Raw genomic sequence first — 24,313 nt, forward strand, 5'->3', positions numbered from 1 at the left:
TAGCCGCCACGTGTGCATGTATTAGAATCGGCCAATAATGTGGCACGAATCTTCATACAAATGGCGGGAACTCCTTTGCACCGTGCATTTCCTGGATGCAAAAGAAATGCACCATGCAAAGAAAGCTACAAATTTGGTGGGAATACTCCGTTGCACCGGGGTTCTCCTCTGCAGCAGAGAACTCCACCGTGCAAAGAAGCTGCAATTTAGCGGGAAAATAATTTAGCAGTGCCGAAGCACACACAAACAAAAAGTCACAACTTTGGGTTGTGACAAGTTGATGTTCGAGTTTGTTCAGAAAATAGAAAAAATCAGGGGCCGCCGCTCATGTTTGCCTGCTGGGCGCCAAAGGACAATCAACTAATTACGTGGGACAATACTGTTAGGGGGAAGAGTTTTGCTTGCCTGCATGGGAAGGGGTAGATTAGCTTTTGGCTCTTAATCTTTTAAGATATTTTGGGTGGGGTGGAGCAGGAAGGGAATTACCTGGGAGACTGGAGGTTGGATTTCCTTTCCCAGACTCTGCAGAGGCCCATCATAACACGCCCAGGTTAGTAGTGCCGTGAGTGACCCTGCACCCCTACTGGGGGTGAGAACCGCAGCAGCTGGGCTTTCAGGAATCCCGGAGGGGAGAAGTACCTTCCGAGATTCCTGAAAGCCCAGCTGCTGCCACGTGCTCTAGGCTGCTCCTCCTGGAGCCCTTCATTAGGCGAGGCCACTGTTGTATTTGTCTGCGGGCAGCTGGGGCCATGCAGCAGCAGGGCTTTGGTAGCACTGGAGTCCGTGAGGGAGGCCCAGGCCCAGTGCCTCACTCATAAAGGCAATGCTTGCACCTACCCTGAAGGCCCTTACTCTGAAGCTAAACTGCAGCTGCTGTGCTTGTTTGCTGGCTACGTTTAGGGGAATTCTGCTGTAATCAGGGAATAAGGAGCACCAAGAGAAGGTGGGGAGCTTGAGTTCCCTTGTTCTGTGCCTGCTGTGAAAGCAAGGCATGAGGAGCCTGGCTGGCTGTGACAGATTTATTGCCAATTGCATTAGCATGGCCAGGCGTGTCCTCTCAGCGGCCCTGCTGCCAAAGCCAACCTTTCAGTTTCTGTTATTAAATATAGCGTCAGTGGCTTTTATCATCCGTGACCTGAACAGGGAGGAGGTTCCAACATTGCTTGTGTAACAGACCTGGCAGCATGACACAGCAGAAGCAGAAAGAAGAGCAGGGAGTTGAAATCTGATTGCCCTTGGATTTTTAGAGGATTTAAGGCCAGAGGGGATAATTCAGTCATGCAGCCTGATCTGTATGTCACGGGTCAGTAAATGGCACCTGGCTGCCTGCAGACTGAGCCCAGTGACTTCAGTTAGATCAAAGTATTTCAGTCATCAGCATCTGATTTCTTATACACCTATCCCACTCTGGAGATTAGCGGAGTGTTGATTGTACGAGAATCCTGAATACAAAACCTCCTGAGGGAGGGGGCAGCGCAGTGCAGGTTGCCCCGTGGTGTTTCAGACACTAAATCAGAAGGTCCTGTTTTCCTGCTGCTTAGTCACCTGGGCCTGTGGCTATTGAAACCTGAGAATCTGCAGGTTGCTCCAGACATTTACAGTTGATGCTAGCATCCCAGGCTTGAGCTGATGTTACTGCATGACAGCTGGTATAGCATTGTCTCTAAAATAAAAGGGGCCCCTTCTAGGATTTTAATTTTTATCTTATTGCTAATAATAAATATGAGGTCACCGATAGGGCGCAGCAGCGATTCTGGCCATTCTGCATCTAACACACACAATTCTTAAAAGCTTCCTTAGCCCCGCTCAGAGAGATTTGCTTTTGCATGTTCGTTATATTGAGCTGCTCGCTCTGCCCTTCAGAGGATAAACCCCCCCAGGGGTGAGGGCGGTCTGGAAAATGCACACACATCTCCGTTCTCCTGTGTCAGCCAGCAGGTGTTTTTATCAGGCACTTTCCTTCTACCCACAGTATAAAGGCAGGATTGAAGGAAAATAGAAGAATTTTTTTCCTTGATGCTGGCTCTTGGCTAAGAAATAATAGAAATGATCAAAGACCCATTTCCTTCCAAGGCAGGTGGCTTGTACCATTTCTGTACTTGTTTTGGGTTCTTAGTATTTGCTGTAAAATGAATACATGCAACCATAGTCCTGGCCTGTCACACACCAGTTCCTCACTGGGCAGCAGAACAGCACAGTATCTAAACAGTCTGACACTGAAGCCCATTTTTCTTCAATGGTTTCCATGCCCCATTTAAGATTAAATCACTTTCTGTGTGAGTGAACATGCTCAAAACCTCCAGCCCAAGGCAGTGCGATAGAAGCAGGGTCCAGCCTCAGTAAGACAGCACAAAAATAGTGCAAATGGGATGTCAGAGAACTGCCTTGTCTGCTACATGTCAGATTTCATCTAAAGGCTGGTGGATAAGAGCTAGAGGAGGGATTTCACTTGGGCTTTTTGTTTTGGTCCTCCTAATTTCTGCTGAACTGGTTGCAGAGTGAGTGCAGGCAGCGAAGAAACTCTTGCCTACAGCCTTTGACATGGGCTGACTAGGGGCTGGGAGGCCCTGAGACATGACTGGTAATAACTGTTATAAAACTGGGAGGGTGCCCCTGCTATTTAGAGGAGGCTCCAGTATGTCACACTTCAGACAAGAGGTCTCCAATACAGCTTGTACATCGTCTGGATTAAGTCATCAGACTTCTTGACAGCTTCTGATGGGAGAGATAGTCCAGGGATCTGTACATTTTTCTCAGGACATACCTAATCATCAGGTGCTAAATTAGCATTGTAGTATTTAATAGGCCCCATTGGTTCTTCCTCTGAGAATGTCCTGTCCCAGTGAGGTAGGCTGATGTGGGAGCATGAGGCCAATGAACATACTGGTGGGTTTCTGCAAGGACAAATGTGTTTAGGGTCTCCATAGCTAGGTAAGGGCCAGCAAGGCCACCTGGCCAAGGAGCAATGGCACCACCAGCCCAGCCAGTATTCTGCATCAGGGTCCATATCATCGTAACTACAAGCCTAAGGGCATGCTCTGGAGCAACATGACCTGAGTGGAGGATTTCCCTGGTATTCCTCCTTTTCAGGTGGTGAGAACAGAGGTGACACATTTCTCATGATCCAATTCAGTCAATTTCAGATGTGCGGCAACGTGCGAAAGACAAACTGACAGCTGTGGCATTCTGAAAGCTGAAAGGGGAGATGTGCCCTCCCCACAAGCAATGCCCGAGGTCTTCTGGAGACATGACGATCTTTGGGTTTTTTCCCTCTACTAGGAAAGTGAACACGGGAGCAGGAAGCATCCTTAATGCATCTTCCCCTTACAACTCTGCCTTGGGAAGCAGGGAGTGGAGTCTAACTGTGGCTCTGAGTGACGTTACCAGCGTAACAATTGCTATTTTAGCCGTTGGCAGCACCACAGTGTTGAAGTAAACACTGAAACAGGTGTGCACAGTGGTAGGGGTGTGGCCACTTCACCTTTACGATGTACCCATGGCTTAACCTTTGGACTAGCCCCAAGAGTGCTTCCCAACCTGACTTTCAGGGATCCAAGAGGGACCTGGAGCCTTCGTTCTGCTAACGAGAGCCATCACACCCAGAGCATGCGTTTGTACAGGATGTGAGAAGTGCTCCCCAGAGGATTAGCTCTGCTAACAGAGGAGGCAGCCCCTAGGGAGTTTCTCTTGAATCTGTGACTAGGATCTGATGTCTTTGGATTTTTTGATTTTTTTCCTTGTGCTGCACAAGTAGAGGACTGTACCTGCAGTGGCACCTTGGGCTGCTTCATATTCTTTGTGGGGCTTGGAGGCCAATGTGTGAGATAAAAGGGAGTGTGTGAGGACACTGATGGTGCTGCTGTGAAACAGTCAGAGCTGCACCCCTACCCAGCAGATCCTATGATTGGGAATGTGCAGAGGTCACTGGATCTACATGGACATAGCAAAGCTACAGATGAACTACAGATGCAACAAAACAAATGGGCTATGGCCCAGTCTAATTCTGGAAAACGGTCCACTGTTAATTCTTGATCCTACCTCCACAAGTTTGGGTAACTGCAATTACACCCAACTTGTCTATGGGTATCATTTTAAAATGAACTCTATAGGTAAATCAGAAAGACAAGCAACGCACAAGTGGCAAGGCCCCAAGAAGGGGGACGGTGACATTTGTACATGCAAGGAAAAGGCCTTGCCAGCTGGAGACAGGAGACTTCCAGATGATGACTCATATTCGTCCTTTTGGGTGAAGGCTCCTTCCTCTTCCACAGCTCGACCTCCCATCAGAGCACACTATCAGAGGGTAACGTTGGTTGCCGGACAAATGAGTGCAGGTGGGATGTGCAGGTGAGCTCTGTAGAAGTGAGGGACAGGGGAATAAACTCATATGTAACATCACAAGGACAAAGGAAGTTGGAGAAGATACTAATTCTCTTTCATAGCACTTGCCCTCCACTTTCCTCACAAGGAATCACCGTAATTAAATTGCTAGTTCCAGCTACTCCCATCAGGTGGGCATTAGCATTTTGCTTCATTTTACCTATGTGAAATGTCAGGCTATTAGCACGGACTGTTGTGGGAGGAAGGGGCAAGTTTAAAAGGGGAGTCAGAGTTTTGGGTGAGTTTATAAAGGCTTTGGTTTGAAGAATACTGTTGGGAACATTAAGTGAGTAGTACTGTGAACTGAAGGGGGACTCTGGATTTTTATGTCTAACGGGTATTTATTTCACAAACTGAGCTACTTTCCATTTTTTGATTTTGGCTTTTTTTAATCTTTTAAAATTCTTGTTCATTTTGTTAACACCCCCAAACTGAACATTTGCATGCCTTTAATTTTGTGATGCAACAGCAACTTATTACCAGTTTTATTATACAGGTGTGTGATTGTTCTGATTTAGATTTAACAATACAGCAAAGGAAGCACAAAGGTGGTGCATGTGTACAGCAAACAAGGATGGGTGTCAAGTTTCTGAAAATAGAGAATGCTGTTTTAGGAGTATTTATAGAACATATATTAGGGCTCAAGAGGTCATGTAGTCCAGCCCCTGTTCAAGGCAGGATCATCCCTGACTAAACCACCCCAGCCAAGCACGTGTCTAACATGCTCTCGAACGTTTCCATGGATGGAGATTCCACATCCTTTCTAGGCTGCCTGTTCCAATGATCACTAGCCTCGTAATGAGGAAGTTCCTCCTAATCTCCAACCTAAATTTCCCCTGCTGCAGTTTGAGCCCATTGCTCCTAGTCTTTCCCCTATGGCCACAGAGAATAGTTGATCTTCATCAATAGTTGAAGACAATCATCAAATCTCCCTTCAGTCTTCTCTTCTCCAGGCTAAACAATCCTAATTCTTGCAGCCTTTCCTCATAAATCATGTCTGCCAGGCCTCTGTTGTTTTGTCCATCTCCACTGGTCTCTGTCTACTGTGCCAACACCTTTATTCAAGTGTGGGGCCCAACACTGGACACAGTACTCCAAGGGAGGCCTTGCCAGTGTTGAACGGAGCAAAAGAATCACTTCTCTTGATTTGCAAGCAACACTCCTGTTAATATAACGCCATTAGCCTATTTTTCCAACCAGAATACTGTTGGCTTCCGTTCAGCTCCACTATAACCCCAGATCCTTCTCCGCAGCACTGCAGCCTCGCCAGTCATTCCCCACTCTGTATTTGGGCATGTGACTGTTCCATCCCCATCACAGGACTTTGCACCTGGTCCTTGCCGAATCTCATCTGACTGACTGTGGACCATTTTTCTATCATCCAGGTCATTTGGGACCCTAGCCATGCCCTCCAGCATCTGCAACTCCACCCAGCTTGGTGTCATCTACAAATTTGCTAAGCATGCACTCAATCCCGTTGCCCAAATCCATTAATGAAGATATTAAGTAATACCAGATCTAGGACAGACCCTTGGGGAACTGCACTTGATACCTCCTCCCAACTAGGCTGAGCCATCTCCACACATCAGCTCTCTGTGACAATATTTTCCCAGGATTATGTAACAGGGTTGTAATGCTTTGATGGGAAGGTCATGGGGGGGTGGAGGGGGAGTGTATTCCTCTTAACATAGATCGCAGTGCAGCAGAGCACATAAGCACATGGCTAGCTTAGTAAAACACTAGTTGCACAGACACACACGCACCCACCTGCTTTCCTGAATCAGCACCTGAACTCATTCGTTCGGTGGATCTGTTTCACCATTGAACAAGTGCAGAGTGCTGAATTTTAACCATTTTGAAATAATTCAGTCAATTCCTTTTTTTATAGGTCCTGATCACATCCCTAGACTGGATGACATGTAGCCAACATCATTAATTCCAAGGGAGGGGTGTCAGGTATCTGACCCATGGAGGTGGGGCATTTGGCCAACTGGCTGACCTGGATAGGCTTGCAAGGTGGGTGGATCAAAAACCTGATGATGTTTAACACAGAGAAACGTAAAGGGCTCCGTCTGGGGAGAAATAATCCACAACACACTTACAGGCTCGGCAGTGCTACGCTTGTCAGCACCACAACTGAAAGAGACCCGGGGTCGTGACTGACCACAGAATGAACATGAGCCTCTAATGCGGTGCCATAGCTGGCAGATCGAATCAAACACTGGCATGTACCTACTGATGCATCTCAGGAAAGACTAAGGAAGTCACCCCCGCTCTACTTGGCCTTGGTGAGACCACAGCTGGAGTACTGCCTCCAGTTCTGGGCACCGCACTTCAGGAAGGATGTGGAGAAGCTTGAGAGAGTCCAGAGGAGGGCCATGCCCATGATTAGAGGTCTGGAGAACAGGTCACACGAGGAGAGGCTGAAAGACTCAGGACTTCAGCCTGGAGAAAGGAAGACTTACAGGGGACTTGGTGGCAGCCTATAAGTATATAAGGGGTGTGCATCAGGGCCTGGGGGAGCATCTGTTCCCCACCTCAGGGGAAGACAAGAAACAATGGACACAAATTGATTGAAGATCGCTTCAGATTGGACATAAGGAGACATTTCTTTATGAGTCGACTGCCTAAGGTCTGGAACAAACTCCCCAGAGGTAGTACAGGAATGCATAGGAAAAAGTCAACATCTATATAAGCAGAAACTAAAGTTGAGAGGAAATTCTTTTCGAGCTTTTCAGAGGCAATAAAATAAAAAGGGGAGTGAAAAAATTAAAAAAAAAAACCATTTATTTGTCAGCATACTGAGTGAACAGGTTTGGATTTTGTACAGAAAACAGAGTCCATGAGATGCTACTAACCAACAATGATATTTTAGACCCACATTTCAGGTTTGCAGAAACCATGATTTGGATTAGAAAAATTTTATTTTTTTTAAACCCCAATTTAAATCAAAACTACTTGGCCACCCCCATTTGTGTGTGTGGAACTAGACAATGACAGATCAATCCACTTTCAGTAACCTAATTGGCACAATACATAGCATATGTATGGGATGTAATATTCATTTGGTTTTAATAAATAGTTTAAAGTGTCATTTAATATTCCAGGGAAAGAAATGTGCTTTTGAAAATTTTTTTACTGGCTTCGCCCCAGCAGAACGGGAGGGAGAAAAGAATGATTCAAGCTCCTAGTTTACATGACCAAACTGAGTATCTACACGGAAACGTGCATGCGAGGTCTGGCATTTTCAAGAAATGCTATGAACAAACGGATACAGTAGGGTTGTTTAATTTCTTCCATTTGCAAGAGTCTACAATTATAGTCTCATCTCCAAGCTTTACAGTGCATTTACATTAGCAAAAAAACTTTCCCTGCTCCTTGCATCTGTGTACATAAGCATCATTTACAAAAATGTTATCCATAGTCTTACAAACATGATTTTACATTTTAATACAGAGGAAAATATATAGTTCTCTGGCACTTCATTTCCTCCACGGTACCTGTATGCCAATCCAGAACACCTGACAAGGCATGCTTCTGGAAACCTTACAGGAATGTGGACTGATCTACAAGCCACAGCCTCTGCAGCTCCAAAGTTTTAAATAATGAGAAGATTTGCCACTGTTTTGTATAACAATCAACAGTTTATTAATGGATATGGTGAAGTTTTTCGCTATCCACCGAAGATGTGTAAAAAATTGCCAGAAAGTAAAAATAAATAAAGCTGTTCTCAAAAAATCAGTCTCGTTTTACATCTCAGTTCCGAATGCAACATTTAACACAAAACTGTCATTAAAGTTTTAAGGAAATGTACTGATACTCAGATTACAGCTTGTATGACAAATCTAATGAGAACTGAAACTGATTTGGTTTTAGGTTTCAAAGACTTTCACATTCACATACAGTGTCTTGTTTAAGCACAATACTTCCTCGGACAGTGATGGGCAACAGTGATGACATATTGCTGTATTCTGACATAAGGCACTATGATATGAATATGCCATACACTTGCCTTATGTCACATATATCCATTGCTGACCAGTGACTTCTGTCAAATACAAAATGAAAGAGTTTCAAAATACAGTGCATTTTAATGAAGGACATCATGTGAAGTCTTTCAGCAAATGTTTTGAAGACATTTTGAAATACAAGCCTACATTTTAACATATAAGCTTTCGTCATGCTGCTTTTTTGCGACATCACTGTGGGGAAAGAGACTCATTACCCATCACTAAGTCCCAATGCACATTCTCCACTATTCTGCTCTTTTCTATTGCAGTCAGTGTTCTTGAGACAAACTTGACCCAGAAACTTTGTTCAAGTTCTCCTACAAAGGTCTGTACATTCACAGCAGTCATTCAGCTTCACTCTCCTTTTGTTTGGCACCTGTTAATAAAGAGAAAAATAAATCAGACCATGCAAATATATGCAGTTTCCTTGCAGACACTATGTCGCAGCTGTGGGACATCACTGAAAAGCACCGTTCGCTTTGGAACATATGGCATGTCCTACCAGGGACTGACTGGCCAGCGCACAGGGTTTGATCCAGCGTGGTGGACCAACCCTGCCTGCCACCCTACATGCAGGATCTGGCCTCTGGACTGGTCTCACGCCAGACATCCAGCCCACAGGCCAGACAGGTTGAGGATTACGGAGCTAGTCTCTATTACAGGTCATGTGCATCTCCTCTTGTACAGGTGTAAGCAGAGCTAATGAATGAAACAGATTTAAAATGATAGTGGTTTAGCTCTGCTTATGCCCAACAAGGGGCAGACAGATGTAAGTTATGCTGGAATAACTGAGGTGTGCTCCTAAGCACCAAGTCCCCCCTTTCCCTTTTTAAAATGATTGTATGTTAAAATGATAGTCTGTCCCTGGCCTCTCTCAGACAGTCACCGAACAACTGGTGATAATTTTTCAGTCTCCTTTAGGAAGTTACTGCACCAAAGGTCCTTGGCAGGTTTTTTGGGTTGTGTATTTGCTTGAGCCAACATCAGCACTAAGGCATCCTCCTGAAGGTGTATTTGAGACTGAGCCAGAGGACCATACCCAAATTGCACTGGGTGGGCTCACCAGTTCCTTTGGTATAGAGGAACATCCTGATTAACGGGGCATCCTACCATCCCAGAAGCACAAATGGTGCAGAGGTGAAAGATCTGTTCAGCGTACAAAGTTTCCTCTGACCCCTTCATCACCACCTCTGTGGGTGAGTTGTGGCATCAAGCTCTTCCTCCTCTCTTCCAGTCAAACTGCGTGAGCCGAGCAATGATGGAGTTATACTCAAAGGGAGCTCAGACACCCGACTCTAGAGGCCAGAGCTCTAAGGCACGAGGGGAGGCTGAATGGTGCATGGTTGTACACTATATTAAGTACAACCGGTCCTGTTCCCCACATCCAGCAGTCTCTCTGGTAGAGGAGAAATCCCTCAGAAAAGCTGTATTTCCTTACATCTGCTGCACTGAGGTAGACAGAATGGCTAATCTCAGACTAAATGTAGTAACACGGGCACAAGTGAAAGATGCTAGTCAGATTTACGGTTAGATGTTTTTGTTGAAGGAACACATTCAGCTCTAATGTAGCCCAAGGTACAGGCAACTTTTGTTTTTGTCTTCTTTCCTCCAAGAAAATCCAGCATGTTTGACTCCAAAACTTTTACTTTCATGACCTGCTAAATGTGTACAAATTGACAATCGCTTTGTATTGGCTGATCTACGAGAAGTGCAAAACTGCCACCAGCATGAGTTATGGAACCAAACCACTATATTGGCCCTGTCATGTTACGTTAGTTCTAGCTGGACACCCCACTACCAGCTGTGGGGGCCCCCACTGGGAGGTTTCAGAGATGTGCTGGGTGTCAGCAGAACTACGAGCTGGCCAAGAGGTCTCGCACGTCAGCTGGTGACGCAAGTTGGAGCTGCCTGTCACTGCCCTGCAATAAAGAACAGCTCCCAGGGCAGAACCTGCAGGATCTGCAGAAGCTGCCGCCACCAGGATCACACCTCACTCTGGGCATTGCAAACACCCATCTGAGACTGCCACTGCTCCATCGCAAAGGGGCACATCTTGAATCTCAACAACTGCAGGGCAGACACTGTAGATCCACAGACTGCCCCAGCCTGAAGCCTCTTAGGCGGTCCCTCACTCAACAAATATGTAGGGGAGAGGGCAGAAAAACAAAATCACATAAAAGGTAAGAAACAGAAACTAAAGGAAAGCTGTCAAAAGAAAAAAACGGTACAACCACTGAGAAGAAAAAACACTGTCTGCAAGCAGTGGCCAGTAAAAACTGCATCTCAGGTGGGTGGCTGAGAGGAACTAAAGAGCATGAAGCGTACGCTGCTCTTTATACCATCACCACCGGGCTAGAGCAAACCCTATGGCACTGCCATGGCCAGAAAAGTCTCTGGTCAAAAGCTCTGGAAAGATGTAAGAGCAGTAGCCTGTATAGCCAGTTTGGCTTGCAGCCTGGTAAGCACAGCTTGGCTCTAATGGTGAATGCCTGATACAGTATTTAAGAGGTAAGTGAAAAAATGAAAATTCGCTAGGAAATATGATCAAGCAGTTATTTTACTTAAATCAAGACAGTACCACCATAATAATCAGTATCTGGAGACCACCATTTCCACTGAATCCAACAGCCTAGGAACAGCATTCGATAGGCCACCGGATATAAACGGGTACAGAACGTGTCAGAAGGCAGCACGAATACCTGCAGGTGTGAGCACCAAAGCCTGAAGAATGTCCGAGAGGGAGATGATGCCCACAATGCTATCTGCTTCGTTCACTACCACCAGACGGTGAACCTACAAGCAGGGAACGGCACATTATAAAACAGTAATTGTCCCAATTAACAAGCAGTGGCAACAAAGAAATCAGAATCCTAATGCGGCAGGCTGTAAAGTGAGCAAGTTTCCACAATTAGGAAAGGAAAGAAATTGCTCAAAGTCGACATGTTCTTAACTGACGTTATCAATGCCCTTTACCTTCCAGGCAACTGAAAACAAGTTTATCTTAAAGCAGCTCCAGTTGTAATGTTCGTCTGACGTGGCAACAATCAGAATATCTGAAGGAAAGCTTGGATGATACCAGCCCAGAAATAATATTATTTTAACAACATTTAAACATTTGTGAGACTTTGCACGCTTCTACACTGAAAGAAACTGAATCAAATGTTACTGTAGGTTATGTATTTACGGGATTAACAACTTCTTATCAAATTTATTCAGAACTACAAACAAGATCTGGGCCTAAGAGAGGAAAAAGCAGCAGCATATGCTTTTCATCAGCACACATCTGCCACCTCAACCTGGGACTTCAAATCAAGTTGCATTTGGATGTGCGCGCTGTCCCCGGGAAAAGGCTTTCAGTCTCAGTGAGCTGTGATTTGTGCTCAGCCCCATACGTCCCTGATGAGGCTGTCTGAGCAAGGCTGAAGCCATGTCTAGACCACAAACGACGTGTTCCTGGCAGCAGCTCCCTCCTACACACTGCAGGGCTCCACATGTTTCTGCATCTGGACTGGAAGCAGTGGGGTCAAGTCCACATGACACCGTGGGTAGACTAATTAGTGGTACAGACTCGATGCCAATTCGTCTGCCTACTGTGCTATGTGCAGTTGGCCAAACTGCTTCTTGGTGGGGATGGTGCAGGCAAAGCCGCAACGTGCGGGCACAGCATGTGTGCCGTGTACTCGCATCCTGAGGCCCAAATCAGTTGCATGGTGAGAACGTGGTTGGTTTTGAACACTGCCCTCTCTTCGCTGAGCTCTCTCTGCACTGAACATTTTCAATAAAGCTAGCAAGCAGCTCTAAACGTAGGCACCCATTTAGGAATAACTGTGCGAGTGCTTAGTCCCTTTTTCAGAGGAGGATTTTAAGGCCTTCTAAACACACATGAAGCAGTTTTGCGTGCGATTTAATACTGGGGGAAATAGATTTCCTTCAACGACATATTCGCCTGCAGTGTTTATACTGAACATTGCAGCATTACGTCAATCCAGGAGAATCAAAAAAGGAATAAAACAGACCGCCAACAAAAGTGAAACCAACCAATCTATTCTTTCCCCAAGCCGAGAGTGCTATCATTTGTTTACTTACTGCAATTATTAACTTTTCACGATGAAACAATTTAGCTTAAGTGCAGCAGCCTGACATTGTAACTTTGTGAACCCACAGACATGACCAACTCCAACATGAAATGTAGATATCTTAATTAACAGCCGAATACTGTGAGGCTTTAAAATAATAAGGCAGGGCATGTAACCATTTCCTTCATTTTATCACCACTCACACCGATTTTCCGTAAGACATTTTTTCATGCGATGGTAAATGATTACAACTGCAAACGGAGACACTACTGCTTCTAGTTCTGTATTTGAAATGCAACCAGCATTCTTCACTCTTACAGGCTGGACTAGGTGGCAGGCAAGTTGTAACACTTTAACCCCCCATTTCTTGATATGATCAAGCACTCAATTGCATGAATTTAGTACCATATTTTTATAGCAAAAAGATTCTGTGCACCAGATGTAGGAATTTCACTCCAATTCTGAGCCAGTGGCAGCTTATGACATTACTGGGGGGAAAGGGCTGTACATCTGGTATGTTTTAATGCCTCTAGTTACAGTAGATACATAGAGAATCATTTTATATTTGTGCATAATATATCCATTTACTTGGGATGTTTTCATTCACTACGCAGAGTGCACAAGAATACATTCATTAGTTTTTCCTATTAGATGGTAAATGAGTGCATGGAGTTACGTGAACTGAACTGTACTGTAGCTAAATGGCAAATCTTGAAAGGCAGGTTCCTCTTGCAAAGGTGGTTTCCCTTCTCAGAGTTGTCACCTGGTGAAACAAAGGTTAATGAGGAAAAGGTCAGATAAGCTGGCCAAGATGGGCCACACCTCGTGAGACACGCTGCCTGATTCTACGAAAATTTGAGATTTCTACATCTACACATCCGGTGTAACTTGTTCTTCTTTCAATGGTTCCTTTTTCACCTGGCCCCTCCATTCCATAAAGCTTCCAAAGAAAAGTGAATCTATCAGAGGACACAACCTGGTTCTTACAGAGTTAAGGGAGACCAAGGATTCGCATATTGCATTCAGTTTGAGCATCCAGGAAAGAAGACTTTTTTCAAAACTGAAATGGGTTTAAGACCTCTAAGTTAGCCCTCATATGGGTAATTCGAGACTCAATGACGTGCAGATCTCGAGTTTTTGGACTGAGGCTACAGTGAACACAGAGGATGTGAGATGATACATTGCCACGTGATGCAGTTACTGGAGCCCCAAGGAGTGATACTTAATTTGAGCAACTTCTCAAAATCATCAGTAAGAGGAAAGTTAAAGACTGAAGATGCAAAATCACGTAAACCGTAGAAGGTGAAATTCTAGATGGATTCTGATCGTGACTGAAACAGGTCATTCTGATTTGCTCCTGCAAGCTCGTGATAGGTGGACATTTTTTGTATTTCCCTTTTACTCACTAGGGCTACTGATACTGGAGCAGCTAGATGATAAGGGCACCCAAACACTGGAAAATGTAGCATCAGATGAAACTGGGTGAAAGACTTAGCAGGGTCTGCTTCCTCACAAGACTGCACCTTCTGGCATTTGCTAGTGTTGATGTAAAGGAGTGTGCAATCCCATGCCCCAGGGGTGCCAAACTTAGGCCTGGAGATCCACTGAATCCATGGGCCAGGAAATCCGGGCGCAAGACTAGCAGGGAGGCAAGCGAGGGCTTTGTGACACAGCCCTTGCTTGCCCTGAAGCCACCTGGCCTGCCACACTTGCAGAGCCTCTGCCATGGCAAGTAGCTACCTGGCCTGGAGCCACGTGCCCCCTTACTGCTGCACAGCCCCACACCAAATCTGACCTGCAAGGGGCCCCGCAGTCCAAATCCGGCCCAAGGCCCAAAGTACGTCTGACACCCTGCCTTACCCTGGAACTGATTCTGTATGAATCCTGCATGGAAAACAAACCCAAACCAACCTCACTGCAGCTCCAGAATTAACCACCAACCAACTCTGAATGGTCTAAAGGCAGACAAATCATTTGGAAGGATTCCTGTTTGTAGAAAGAAACAGTTCTCTCTTCAGTCAGGCTAATGCCACATGGGAGACAGCAAGTACCAGAGGCACGAAACTAAATGCAATCAAGGATACAGGTTACAGTAATGTTATGCGTTTTCATCTGAATTTACATGCACCTTTATGACATTTGCATGCTTGAGCTTGTTTTATTATCCAAGTGTGGCTCGAACTGAGTGTTTCTCAACCAGCATTGCTAGAATGATATATGAAGACTTGTAAAGCACTGTATCCTGGATGTTTTTCACAGCATTCAAGGTTGCAACACTTTTTTCCTTTAAAGGTACCCAAATGAATAGACAAACCCAGATCTATCTTCCTAAATTGAAACAGTTCTCAGAGATGTGTACTGCTGCACTGATATGAATGCAGCAATGACTGCAGTTCAGTGAAAGCTTACGCTGTTTGAGAAATAAAATGACTTATCTCTGAAGAAATCGCCAGCTTAAGTAGTTGTCTATGATGGGGTAGCGCATTCATCTGGTCAGTCATTCTAGAAGAGTACATTTTAAAGATGCAAACAAAGTTCCATCCCATTTTTCTTCATCCACCCAGTGCCTCAGTTTACCAGCAAGCTCTGAGATTTTGGAATTGCCCTGACATGCCAACAATTCTCCCGAGCCTGCGCCAAGGCCTAGAGCTCAGCATGGTCACTAGCTGTCGTCTCAGCCAGCCTCACCTCAATTTCTAGTCCTTCCTGTCTCTAGCTCTTGCAGTCCCTCCCATGCTATCTTATAGCAATGCAAGTTTCCCAGTGTTCACATAGGACCCCCTTGCTGCTGGTTTTAATCCATCCAGAGGTTACTGTGGAAAAACATGGCAAAAGGAGGCCTGATTGCACTGTCCCTGAAGAAACACTGCCAGCTCCTGCAAGCTCATCAGCATGAGTAGCAAGACCAGATAACAGAGCAGGGGTGTCATGTGGCAATGAAAGCATGATGTTGATAATTCATTATTAAAACTAAACAAGAAATCCTCGGAAGCTATATATGTTGTGGTGGTCATCTGCAAAGGGTTAGATACAATGCAGTTTCAGGAATCTTCCATTTGCTCTTACATAGGTTTAGAAGGCAGCATTTCTTTTAACTTTCACTTTGAATAACTCTTCCATCAAAAGGTGGACCTAAGGTGTAAGGCACAGGAATAAGGCTAAGTGGAGATGGAAACAATAAAAAATACCTTGCAATTCCCTTACCCCCCTGTAAGCCCCAAATGAAACCAAAGATTTCACCAAGATTCCCTGCAGATTCTTCATAACTGCAGTAACCCAAACTTCAATATTTACACATGAAGATGTGAGAAACTATACCCATGGCGTATCATCAAAATTACTCTGTACTACTTTAAAGTAAAAGCACACGTTTGGTACCCCTGTTATCATACTGCTTTAAAAATTAAAGTGAATAACAAAAGCACTCTCACCTCAGCTTTCACTATTCTATCCACAATGGTCTCCAGTGTTTCCAGCATACTGCACTTCACAACACCTTCAAAATACTGAGAACGGTGCTGCAGGGCTTGCGTCACTGTGATATCTAGGTTATTATAGGTTTTTTCAGCAGCAAGATTCTGAAAAATAACATGCAGAGAAATCAGTTGTAGTCTTTATAACAGACAAGTGAGTGAATATTTTGGCACTGACCTATGCATGCAAATATCAGTCCAGTGTTGCATTGCAGACTGAGGGTTTTCACTTCACATAGTAAACACCTTTGCTAAGCTAAGTACATCAGCGATCCTTCAGTGCATAAGGAAAGCCAAGCCTGCAGTTCAGTTAAATGCATCACAATAGACTTGACAAAAATTAATCCTGGATTGTGGTATGCACTCAGCCACTGACAAATTACTCATTTTGCTAACAGATCTTGGACTTGAAGGACTCAAAGTAATTCCTCATGCTCTTGCACAATAAGTGCAAAATTTACAGATCAGTTCAAATTCCAGAGATTTATGAGACCTTAGTAATAAAGAGAAATATTGTTTCCTTAACTGCAATTATTTCTTCCAACAGATGACCCCCAGCTGGTCTGGACATTCCCAATGAAAGCATTAATGACCATCTTTTTTTGCTCTACCTGTGCTCAGACCCCCTCTGCTGGCCTGTTTTGGCACTGCAATCATGGATACCAGAAGATATATTTCCAAAACAGAAATTACATCAACTATGAGAAATTCAATAGTTCATATTCATCAGGTGAACTACAATAGTTCATCAGCACAACTGCAAGTGAGAGGGTTAAAAGAATTGAAAGGTACAGCATCTACAGTCTTCATGTTAAAATCAAGAGTATTTTGATATACAGAGTTTGTGCAGAAAAGCTAATATCCTCTACTATGAGAAAAGGTATAGAAAAGAAGATACTATTTTTTTCTTCTTCCATTAGCTGGAATGTGTTGGTGACACAGATGGCGGCATATCAGCAATAAAGAGAAGGACTGGACTCATTAAGGAAGAAAGGGATGATACTGAAGTCTTAAAAAAGAGAGAAATGGGGTGAAAAATTATAATACTGATTTCCCACATCATACAGTGGTGATTAATAGCAAGAACTTAACTGAGAGCTCATCAATTGGGCACAACGGAGAAGGAGAAAGACCTGGTTGTATTCAGATGATCAGAGGATGATTATGTGATAGGGCCACACAAAAAGGAGACACTGGGATGCATTAGGCAAGATTCTTCCAGTAGAGACAGGGAAGCACTGACAAGGGACTGACGAGACCTCATCTGGATACTCTACTCTGTATACTCAGGTTCAAGAAATATGAATTCAGATGGGGGCAGGAGCAGAGATGGGCTACCAAGATAATCAGAAAAAGAAAACTTATCTTAGGAGAACAGCTCAAAAGAGCTTGGCTTGATTTAATCTAACAAAGCAAAGATTGAGATGGGATACGATTACTCTGAAAATCACTATGGGGAGGCAGCTATGGCACAAAAACGTAAAAAGTATAAACTGGCTAGGAATAAATCTGGGCTGTAAATCAGAAGGCAGTGTATAATCATCCAAGGAGCAAGGTCCTGGAACAGCTTCCCAAAAAGAGAAGTATGAGAAAACAACTTAACTCACTTTTAAGGTCAGTTTAGGAAAAGAATTATGTAGTGTGATTGGCTCATATCCGGGACTGGACTTGAAGATCTGTAAGGTCCTGTTTAGTCCTCTAGTCCTAAATATGCAACCCACGTGATTGCACATTCAATTACTTTGTACATTTTAAAATGTGTGACCTAGTTTAGTCCTTTGGGGGGTACACAAGAGCCCAAGTGCAATCAGTCTTTTAGTGAGTTGTGAATGAGATGCAAGTTTCAAGTGGCAACACTTTGTATCTCCAGGCTTTTCAACCCAAAATTTTGGTGGAGCCACTTTACAGAACGTATGTTGATGGAGTGGTGGCAGTTATGAGAGTGGCATGCTCCGAGCTATTTATTTTAGGTACTGAAGATAGTCAAACATGTTTAAACAGCATAACATGAGAATGAGGACAGACTTCTTTCATTCTCTGGTCCAGGTTTTCATTTAAGTACAATTAGGTTTTGGCCCTGGCTACTGAGCAAGGATCTTGGTCCATATGCTGGTTCTCTCAAAAAGAAAAATGTTTGCTTTTTTAAATTTTTAGTCATCCTAAATTGCTTCCTAGCTAAAGGAATTGTTATGAGAGACAAAGCTGAACTTTCCTTTTGAAGATTAGGCAGATTTTTGGAGAGTTTGTAGAATGATGCTAGGTGCCTCCTGAGTGGAGTTCTCTACATACTCAGCATTATTTGATATAAGGTTAAGCTATTTCTAAGAAGATTCATTTCCTATCACCCCAAAAATCAACCAAATAAAACAGTAATATGGTAACTCTTAAGCCAAAATAAATATATCTACATAAGGGCTCTGCACTAATTTGAATGAACTTTTTGTAGGCATTGTTTCAATACTGATTTAACTGCAAGTAGATCAGCCCCATGGTGGGTCAAGGATAAAAAGCCAGGTGTACAATTCTTCTACTTCCTGTGTGCACACCAACAGCTCAGACCCTTGGCATGCCAGGCTGTAGAAAACATGGAACAGGAGGATCAGACAGAGTGACTGAGGGAGCCTTTGGGAAGTACTGATTTAAGTTTCCAGTTTACCCAAGATTTGCAGATGGCCACCTTTATGAGCACAGAGGAGCAAAGGCAAGATATGTGGCTTACTTCAAGACTTTTGAAAGTTAAAGGGAAAAGCAATCATGTACCTTCACCTAAAAAGAAAATTATGCTTATTTATTTGTTTGTTTAATTTGTTTAGGGACACTATTGTTTAAAACAAAGCATGTTTAAATTCCTGATGGTCTAATTTGCAAATTAGCATAGATGAAAGAGACAACCACCCAGGGGAAGATGATCAAAAGGCGGCCTAATTTACTTGCATGTTACTAGCTGGCAGCAGAAAAATAAGCCTTTTGGCCTTGAAGTTGTTTTGGTTCTAGCCGTGTTATTTTTTTAGTGAGCAGGCCCACCTTCCTTGGAAATTAAAAGGATTCTGGTAGCCATATTGTCCAGATTTCTACTTTTTATTACAAATTTTTGCTTAGAGTTCTTTTAAATTGTCTTCCAAGGAATCACTTGGATTCAAGCTTCTCTCTTTCCAACGCCTGCTATGAAAGGCGTGAGAAATGAGATGGATGTTCTTGCCCTGAAGCAACTGCCAAAGACGTAGCAGGGGAAGACTGCTTCCTAGTCTGGTCTCCCACCTCAGAGTGGCATTAGGACCTCTCCGAGATATCTATGCTGCTCAATGTGGGCAGGATTGCTTTCTCGGTAGTGGTCCTGGCCTCAGCAGGGAACAGGGCAATGTCCTCCATAAAAACAGAGGCAGAAGGAACAGGAGTCCTGAAGGAATAGGTAGAAACCCTGTGGGCTTGGGAGCCCTCGTTCTCAAGAACACAGCATGCAGACAAATTCTGCAGATTATAGTTGTTACAGGAACTTTTAAAGTATTTCTGTACTCTTCTCCCTTAGTAGTGAGATTTTCTAAAGCAAAATTGGCAGGCTGGTGTATGAGCTACTAAAATTCTTATCTCTTCACAGAATAAGGCAGCCCCCAGAAGTCCTCAGGAGGGAGCAGGTGCGTGGAGAAGAGATGGACAGAGACATTCAGACTTTTTCTGGGAGATCTCAGCTGTGTAGAAGGTTTGCTCACTAGGCAGGCTGGCTAGACTGTACTAAAGGTATGCCGTGGCAAAATACTGGTCTGAGCTAGATTCAGACAGAACTGCAACGAGGGCAGGTTTAGTACACTGGTGCATGCAACTATGGCAGCTAATTCGTTTCAATGACTGAAAACGCAATTAAAATGATGCGCCCAGCCTGCAAAAGGAAGTCTTTCACCAGTGATAAGGCTGGGTTGTGGAACAGGCATAGTTAAGAGGAAGTATTAAAAAAAAAGCCTAAACTTCCTTGTGTTGGCACAACTTTTTTGAGTCTTAGAAATGCCTTGACCACCAGCTACCCTTGGATAAAAATTATTACTATGGTCAACTGAACATTGCGAAGTCAACTGAATGGCATTTTCTTCACTTCATTAGAAACAATTAAAAGGTTAAGGAAGGAATAACAGTTGAAACAGATGTCTGAAAGAAATTGTTAAAAAGATGCATCACACTGCACATAAAATATTTTATGGAATTTAAGAAGATACTTACTATTACATCAAATTTGGAATAAATATCTACAACTTTTCCTAAAAATGAAAACATATGTTAGTAAGGCCTTTAAAAACAAAAGTTAATTTTCCTGCATCCTAGTTTTATTATCTTCCAATTACAAGAAAACAAGACAGACACATATCAAAACAGAAAATACTGTCCCGTCCCCCCACCCCTGACAACAACCGAACCCTTTCTGTGCTACAACACACTTCAAAAGAAACTAACTGAACAGGAAGTTTCTAGGTCTGCAACCTGAACCTTTCATCCCATTCTTCCCCTTTTAATTACTTGATGACCTAGTAGGGATTTAAGTGCAGGGCAGAAAAGAGGCAATTTTAAGACCTCTCTCGACAGGGGTAACTGTACAAAATAACTAAATACAAATGAAATGATCTATCCCTCTCCACCTCCCCCCCAGCTTTTATGCTCATGTACTGCTTTTCACACACCTGACTCATCCACAACAGGTAATGCTGATATCCTTCTGTCTACAAATATATTCAAGGCTTTAATGATAGGAGTGTCTGGATGTATGAAGGCAATGTTGTGGTAAGTTCCTATCCCCAGTTCATCCAGGTTCTTCTTCATAAAAGCAGGCTTTGGCATCTCTGACACCTAGGACAGATGAAAAGAACACATTGTTTGTGCTTTCTTTCTTTCCTTCTTTTTTTTAAGGACAGATGCACTGGAACCTGAAGGCATGACTGAAGTTCACACGAGGAGTGGTCAGTCTTCACTGCTTTACCTACAGAGTTCAGATAAGTACCACAGGGTTTCAGAGCAACGTAGCACATTACTAATTACAGTGATCCTTGTTTTCTCTGTCTAAAGGGTCTCCCCTGCACCCCCACCCCAAAAATTCATGTTTTTCCACAGTTAAAATTAAACGCCACTATCTATCTAGGTATCAGTTGAGCACAATGTTTTATTGATACATCTCCAATTTGAAAGCAGCTCGGAAGCCTTCCAGTGCCTCAATCACCATAATAAAATACATTTTAAATACCTATGTATTTTGGCATTTGATTTTTTTTGTATTATGGGAAATCAGAGCTCCACCTGCCCTCTTCGCTCACCAGGACATGGGTCTAGTTGCAGCTGTCCCCCTCACACTGCTTTGGGGTGCTGAGCAGCTCTGATATGCTGGTTCCGTGCCCCTGTCCATGCTGGTGCCCCACAATAGTCCCAAGCCACAGCCCCCCCAGCCCCACAGCCCCCTGGCCCTGCCAGTGCTCCTCACTCCCCATCCAGTGCCCCAACCCTACTGGTGCCCCTCACCCCCAAGCTGCTGTCCTTACCCCCAGCCCTCCAAAGTATGAGGAAGAGGGAGGGTAAGTGGGGACGGGGGGCCGGAACACAGGTGATGCATCATGGGGACAGGGGGACACAGGACAGCCTGGGAAGGCGGAAAGGTGGCATACCCCCCAGATTTCTGTGCACACAGTGAGGTGTGGGCTGCAGCCTGGCCAGACCAGCTGTGGGCAGGAGCTGCTTCCATGGCTCAGCAGGTGGGACCCAGCACAGGGGGGAGTGCCACGCCACCAAGGTGAGGCATCCCCTGCCCACCTGGCATCAGTGAGGGCACACCTCCATGCTGCCACCATGCGTCACCTTGGCAGCCATGGCAGCACAGTGCCCCCTCCCACGGTGGGTCCCACCTGTTGGGCTGTGGAGACTGCTCCTGCCCACAGCTGGTTTGGCCTGGCTGTAGGTGCAGAAATCTGGATGGGGGAGGACATGCACATGCCCCCCCCCCAACACTTCTGTGCTCCCCTTCCCACCTGACTTACCTGGAGGAAGCTGCAGGAGCTGCTTTCCACTGCTGACTGGATGCCATGGGCGTGTGTGCGCATGCACACATGCATGTGGCACCCCCTACATCCCTCTCCCCCCAGCACCAAGCAGCACCTTGCAGGATGGAACCGTGCCAGCCTGAAAGGGGGAGGTTTCCTGGGTTCTTCTCTTTTAAAGGAGAAAATCCATGTTTTTCTATGGCAAACGGAAAACCTGGATTCCTAGTAATTAGCTGAAAGACTCAGGTCTAAGACATTTCTGGACACAACAGACTTCAACACAGTGTAATTCATACCAGTTTTCTACATGGGTGTAAAATTACATCAGGAGTGGAGGTGGACAGACAACAAGCTCCACAGGGCAGTTACTAACAGCAGGCCCTATCACAGTTTCTCACCTCTAGCTGGCAGGGAAGCAGGCACAAGTCTGTTTGCCTTTAGCAAATGGAAGCATAGGTACAACTGACACCGTTATAATCTATGGTCAGCATAGTTTTACTCCTAATTTTTCTTGGGCTAATCACACTGGATTCAAGAAAGTAAGTACATATATTCCCGTGACTGATGCACCTCTACTCCTTATTTAAGCTAACTGCATTGCAGCAAAGGTGTCATGTGTCCGAGCCCTATCTGAATTTAAGCAGGTCAAAACTAAGATTACAATGCAAATTTTCAATCCTCAAATTTATTTAATCTTTTGTGGTAATGCGTCAATATGTATTTGGTACTAAATGGTGTCTTTCCCGTTTCAGTCCACTGAATGCAGAGAGACGGAAAACAGGAAAAGAAAGGTTAAAGAATATTATTTTGGGCTGTGTGTTTACTTCAAATTCTCATTTCCTGGTCTGATCTGTCACCAGTGCTTGTTGCTGAGACCACATTAGAGGAGCTGCTCTGCATGATCCAAGTCTCTCTGCTGGGAAGAGTGAGCACTTGAGGAAAGCAGTGAGTTGAACAAGTTATTTTTCTGCAGAACGGTTACTGGAGAGGGGAGAGAAGCCATGCTCTATGCCAGCTCCCTCATATTCACAGGCAGGAGCATACCCTTTTTATACTGTCAGGAAAGAGATGCACAGACTTTCTGAAAGAAAAGAGTCAAAGTCAAGTCAAAGAGTCTATCAGCAAGTTTCCAAGCCAAGGGCTTATGCTGTGAATCTTAAAAGACTTCTATTAAATATCAGTTAATCAAAGGAGTTTTTTAGATTACTTACAAAAAGCTGGAGGAACTTGAGGATTCTTTTATGGGTAAGTATATAAAGTGCATTCCCGCTGACAGGGTCAATAACTGGCAATCTGTGGATTTTGTTTTTGATCAATGAATATACAGCATCAAAAAGGCTGAGGAAAAAACATTAAATCCATTAATGGATTCTGACTGTGAAATTCAAAGCAGGTACTTTGAAACTGAAATGGGACTACAAAGAAAGCATGGGGTCAATAACTGTTTGCACTAACATTAGAACAAGATATTGGAGAAATTACAGAACTTGCAGAGTGAAAAGCTACCAAATTTCATGGTTGCTTAAGAAAAAACCCCACATGCATGAAGACGTACACAAACAGATCAGAGAACCTTTAATATCAGTAAAGAAACAGTAACCAGCCCTCTGCAACAGGAAGGAGTGCACAATTTCTTCAATTTACATTTTTACTTGAAGTGACTATTTTGCTCAAAAGCGTTCAAATGAAGTCCTTCAAACAGAAAGACACAGGCAGTGGCAATGCAAAGTATCCAACTCTCTTGCACTGGATGTTCTTCAGTCCTGAGTTGAAAGGATCATATTGCAGGGTGAAAACAAGTCAGTTTCAACCTGTGCCCCCTTCAGACAAGTGCCAAATAGCTCCTGGATTTGCCCCTTATGGTGCAGGCCAGAGCTGTCCAACTGGCAGCTCACAGGCCTCACGCAGACCACGAGGGATTCATGTATGGCCCCCAGGCTCCTCCCTAGCACCTCTCCTACTACTGCTCTGGCTGCTGCTGCAGCTGTGGTCTCTAGGCTCTCTCCCTGCTTCAGCTTTTGATTCCTGCTTTGGCCCCAGGGGGTGGGTCAGCACAGCCGTGGTGCTAGAGAGCCCACAGCGTGGTGCAGCAAAGGGGGTGTGGCTCGTAGTAGTGTGGCCCCCGGTTGTTTAGGGGTTGGATAGGCCTCGTATAGATAGCCGTCCACATGAAGACAGGACACCTATGTATTTATTTCAGCTGATCATCACTGGGGGCCGGGCAGGGAAAAGTACAAGGCGGCAGTTTGACTCGATTTGAAATAGCGACCTAGTCCTAAGAGGCTCTGTGATAGGGACTGGCAACTTACAGCCTACAAAAAAAATTGGATCCAGCCTGGGAACGTCCCACCCGGCCTGGGGTAGCA

At 44.4% G+C, this 24,313-nt stretch overlaps 1 protein-coding gene across 7 annotated transcripts in view; it reads right to left on the reverse strand.

Annotated features, from left to right (window-relative positions):
- Window positions 1-7,652: 7,652 nt before the first annotated feature.
- Window positions 7,653-24,313, reverse strand: part of PRKAG2 (protein kinase AMP-activated non-catalytic subunit gamma 2) — a 191,340-nt gene continuing 174,679 nt past the window's right edge. For 2 of the 7 annotated variants that reach the window (XM_014518582.2, XM_014518583.2), the window contains 6 exons: window positions 23,159-23,285; window positions 20,604-20,769; window positions 20,149-20,186; window positions 15,898-16,044; window positions 11,090-11,183; window positions 7,653-8,766 (listed from right to left, as the gene is read on the reverse strand). In XM_014518582.2, coding sequence (XP_014374068.1) covers window positions 8,735-8,766; window positions 11,090-11,183; window positions 15,898-16,044; window positions 20,149-20,186; window positions 20,604-20,769; window positions 23,159-23,285 — 604 coding nt within the window. In that variant the 3' untranslated portion in view covers window positions 7,653-8,734. Of the gene's footprint in view, window positions 8,767-11,089; window positions 11,184-13,054; window positions 14,969-15,532; window positions 15,599-15,897; window positions 16,045-20,148; window positions 20,187-20,603; window positions 20,770-23,158; window positions 23,286-24,313 lie in introns of all 7 variants that reach the window. The other 5 variants (XR_003093325.1, XR_003093326.1, XR_003093323.1 and 2 more) reach the window with 5 other exon arrangements.

Source organism: Alligator sinensis, unplaced genomic scaffold (genome assembly GCF_000455745.1).
Source record: "Alligator sinensis unplaced genomic scaffold, ASM45574v1 scaffold599_1, whole genome shotgun sequence".
Classification (NCBI taxonomy): domain Eukaryota; kingdom Metazoa; phylum Chordata; order Crocodylia; family Alligatoridae; genus Alligator; species Alligator sinensis.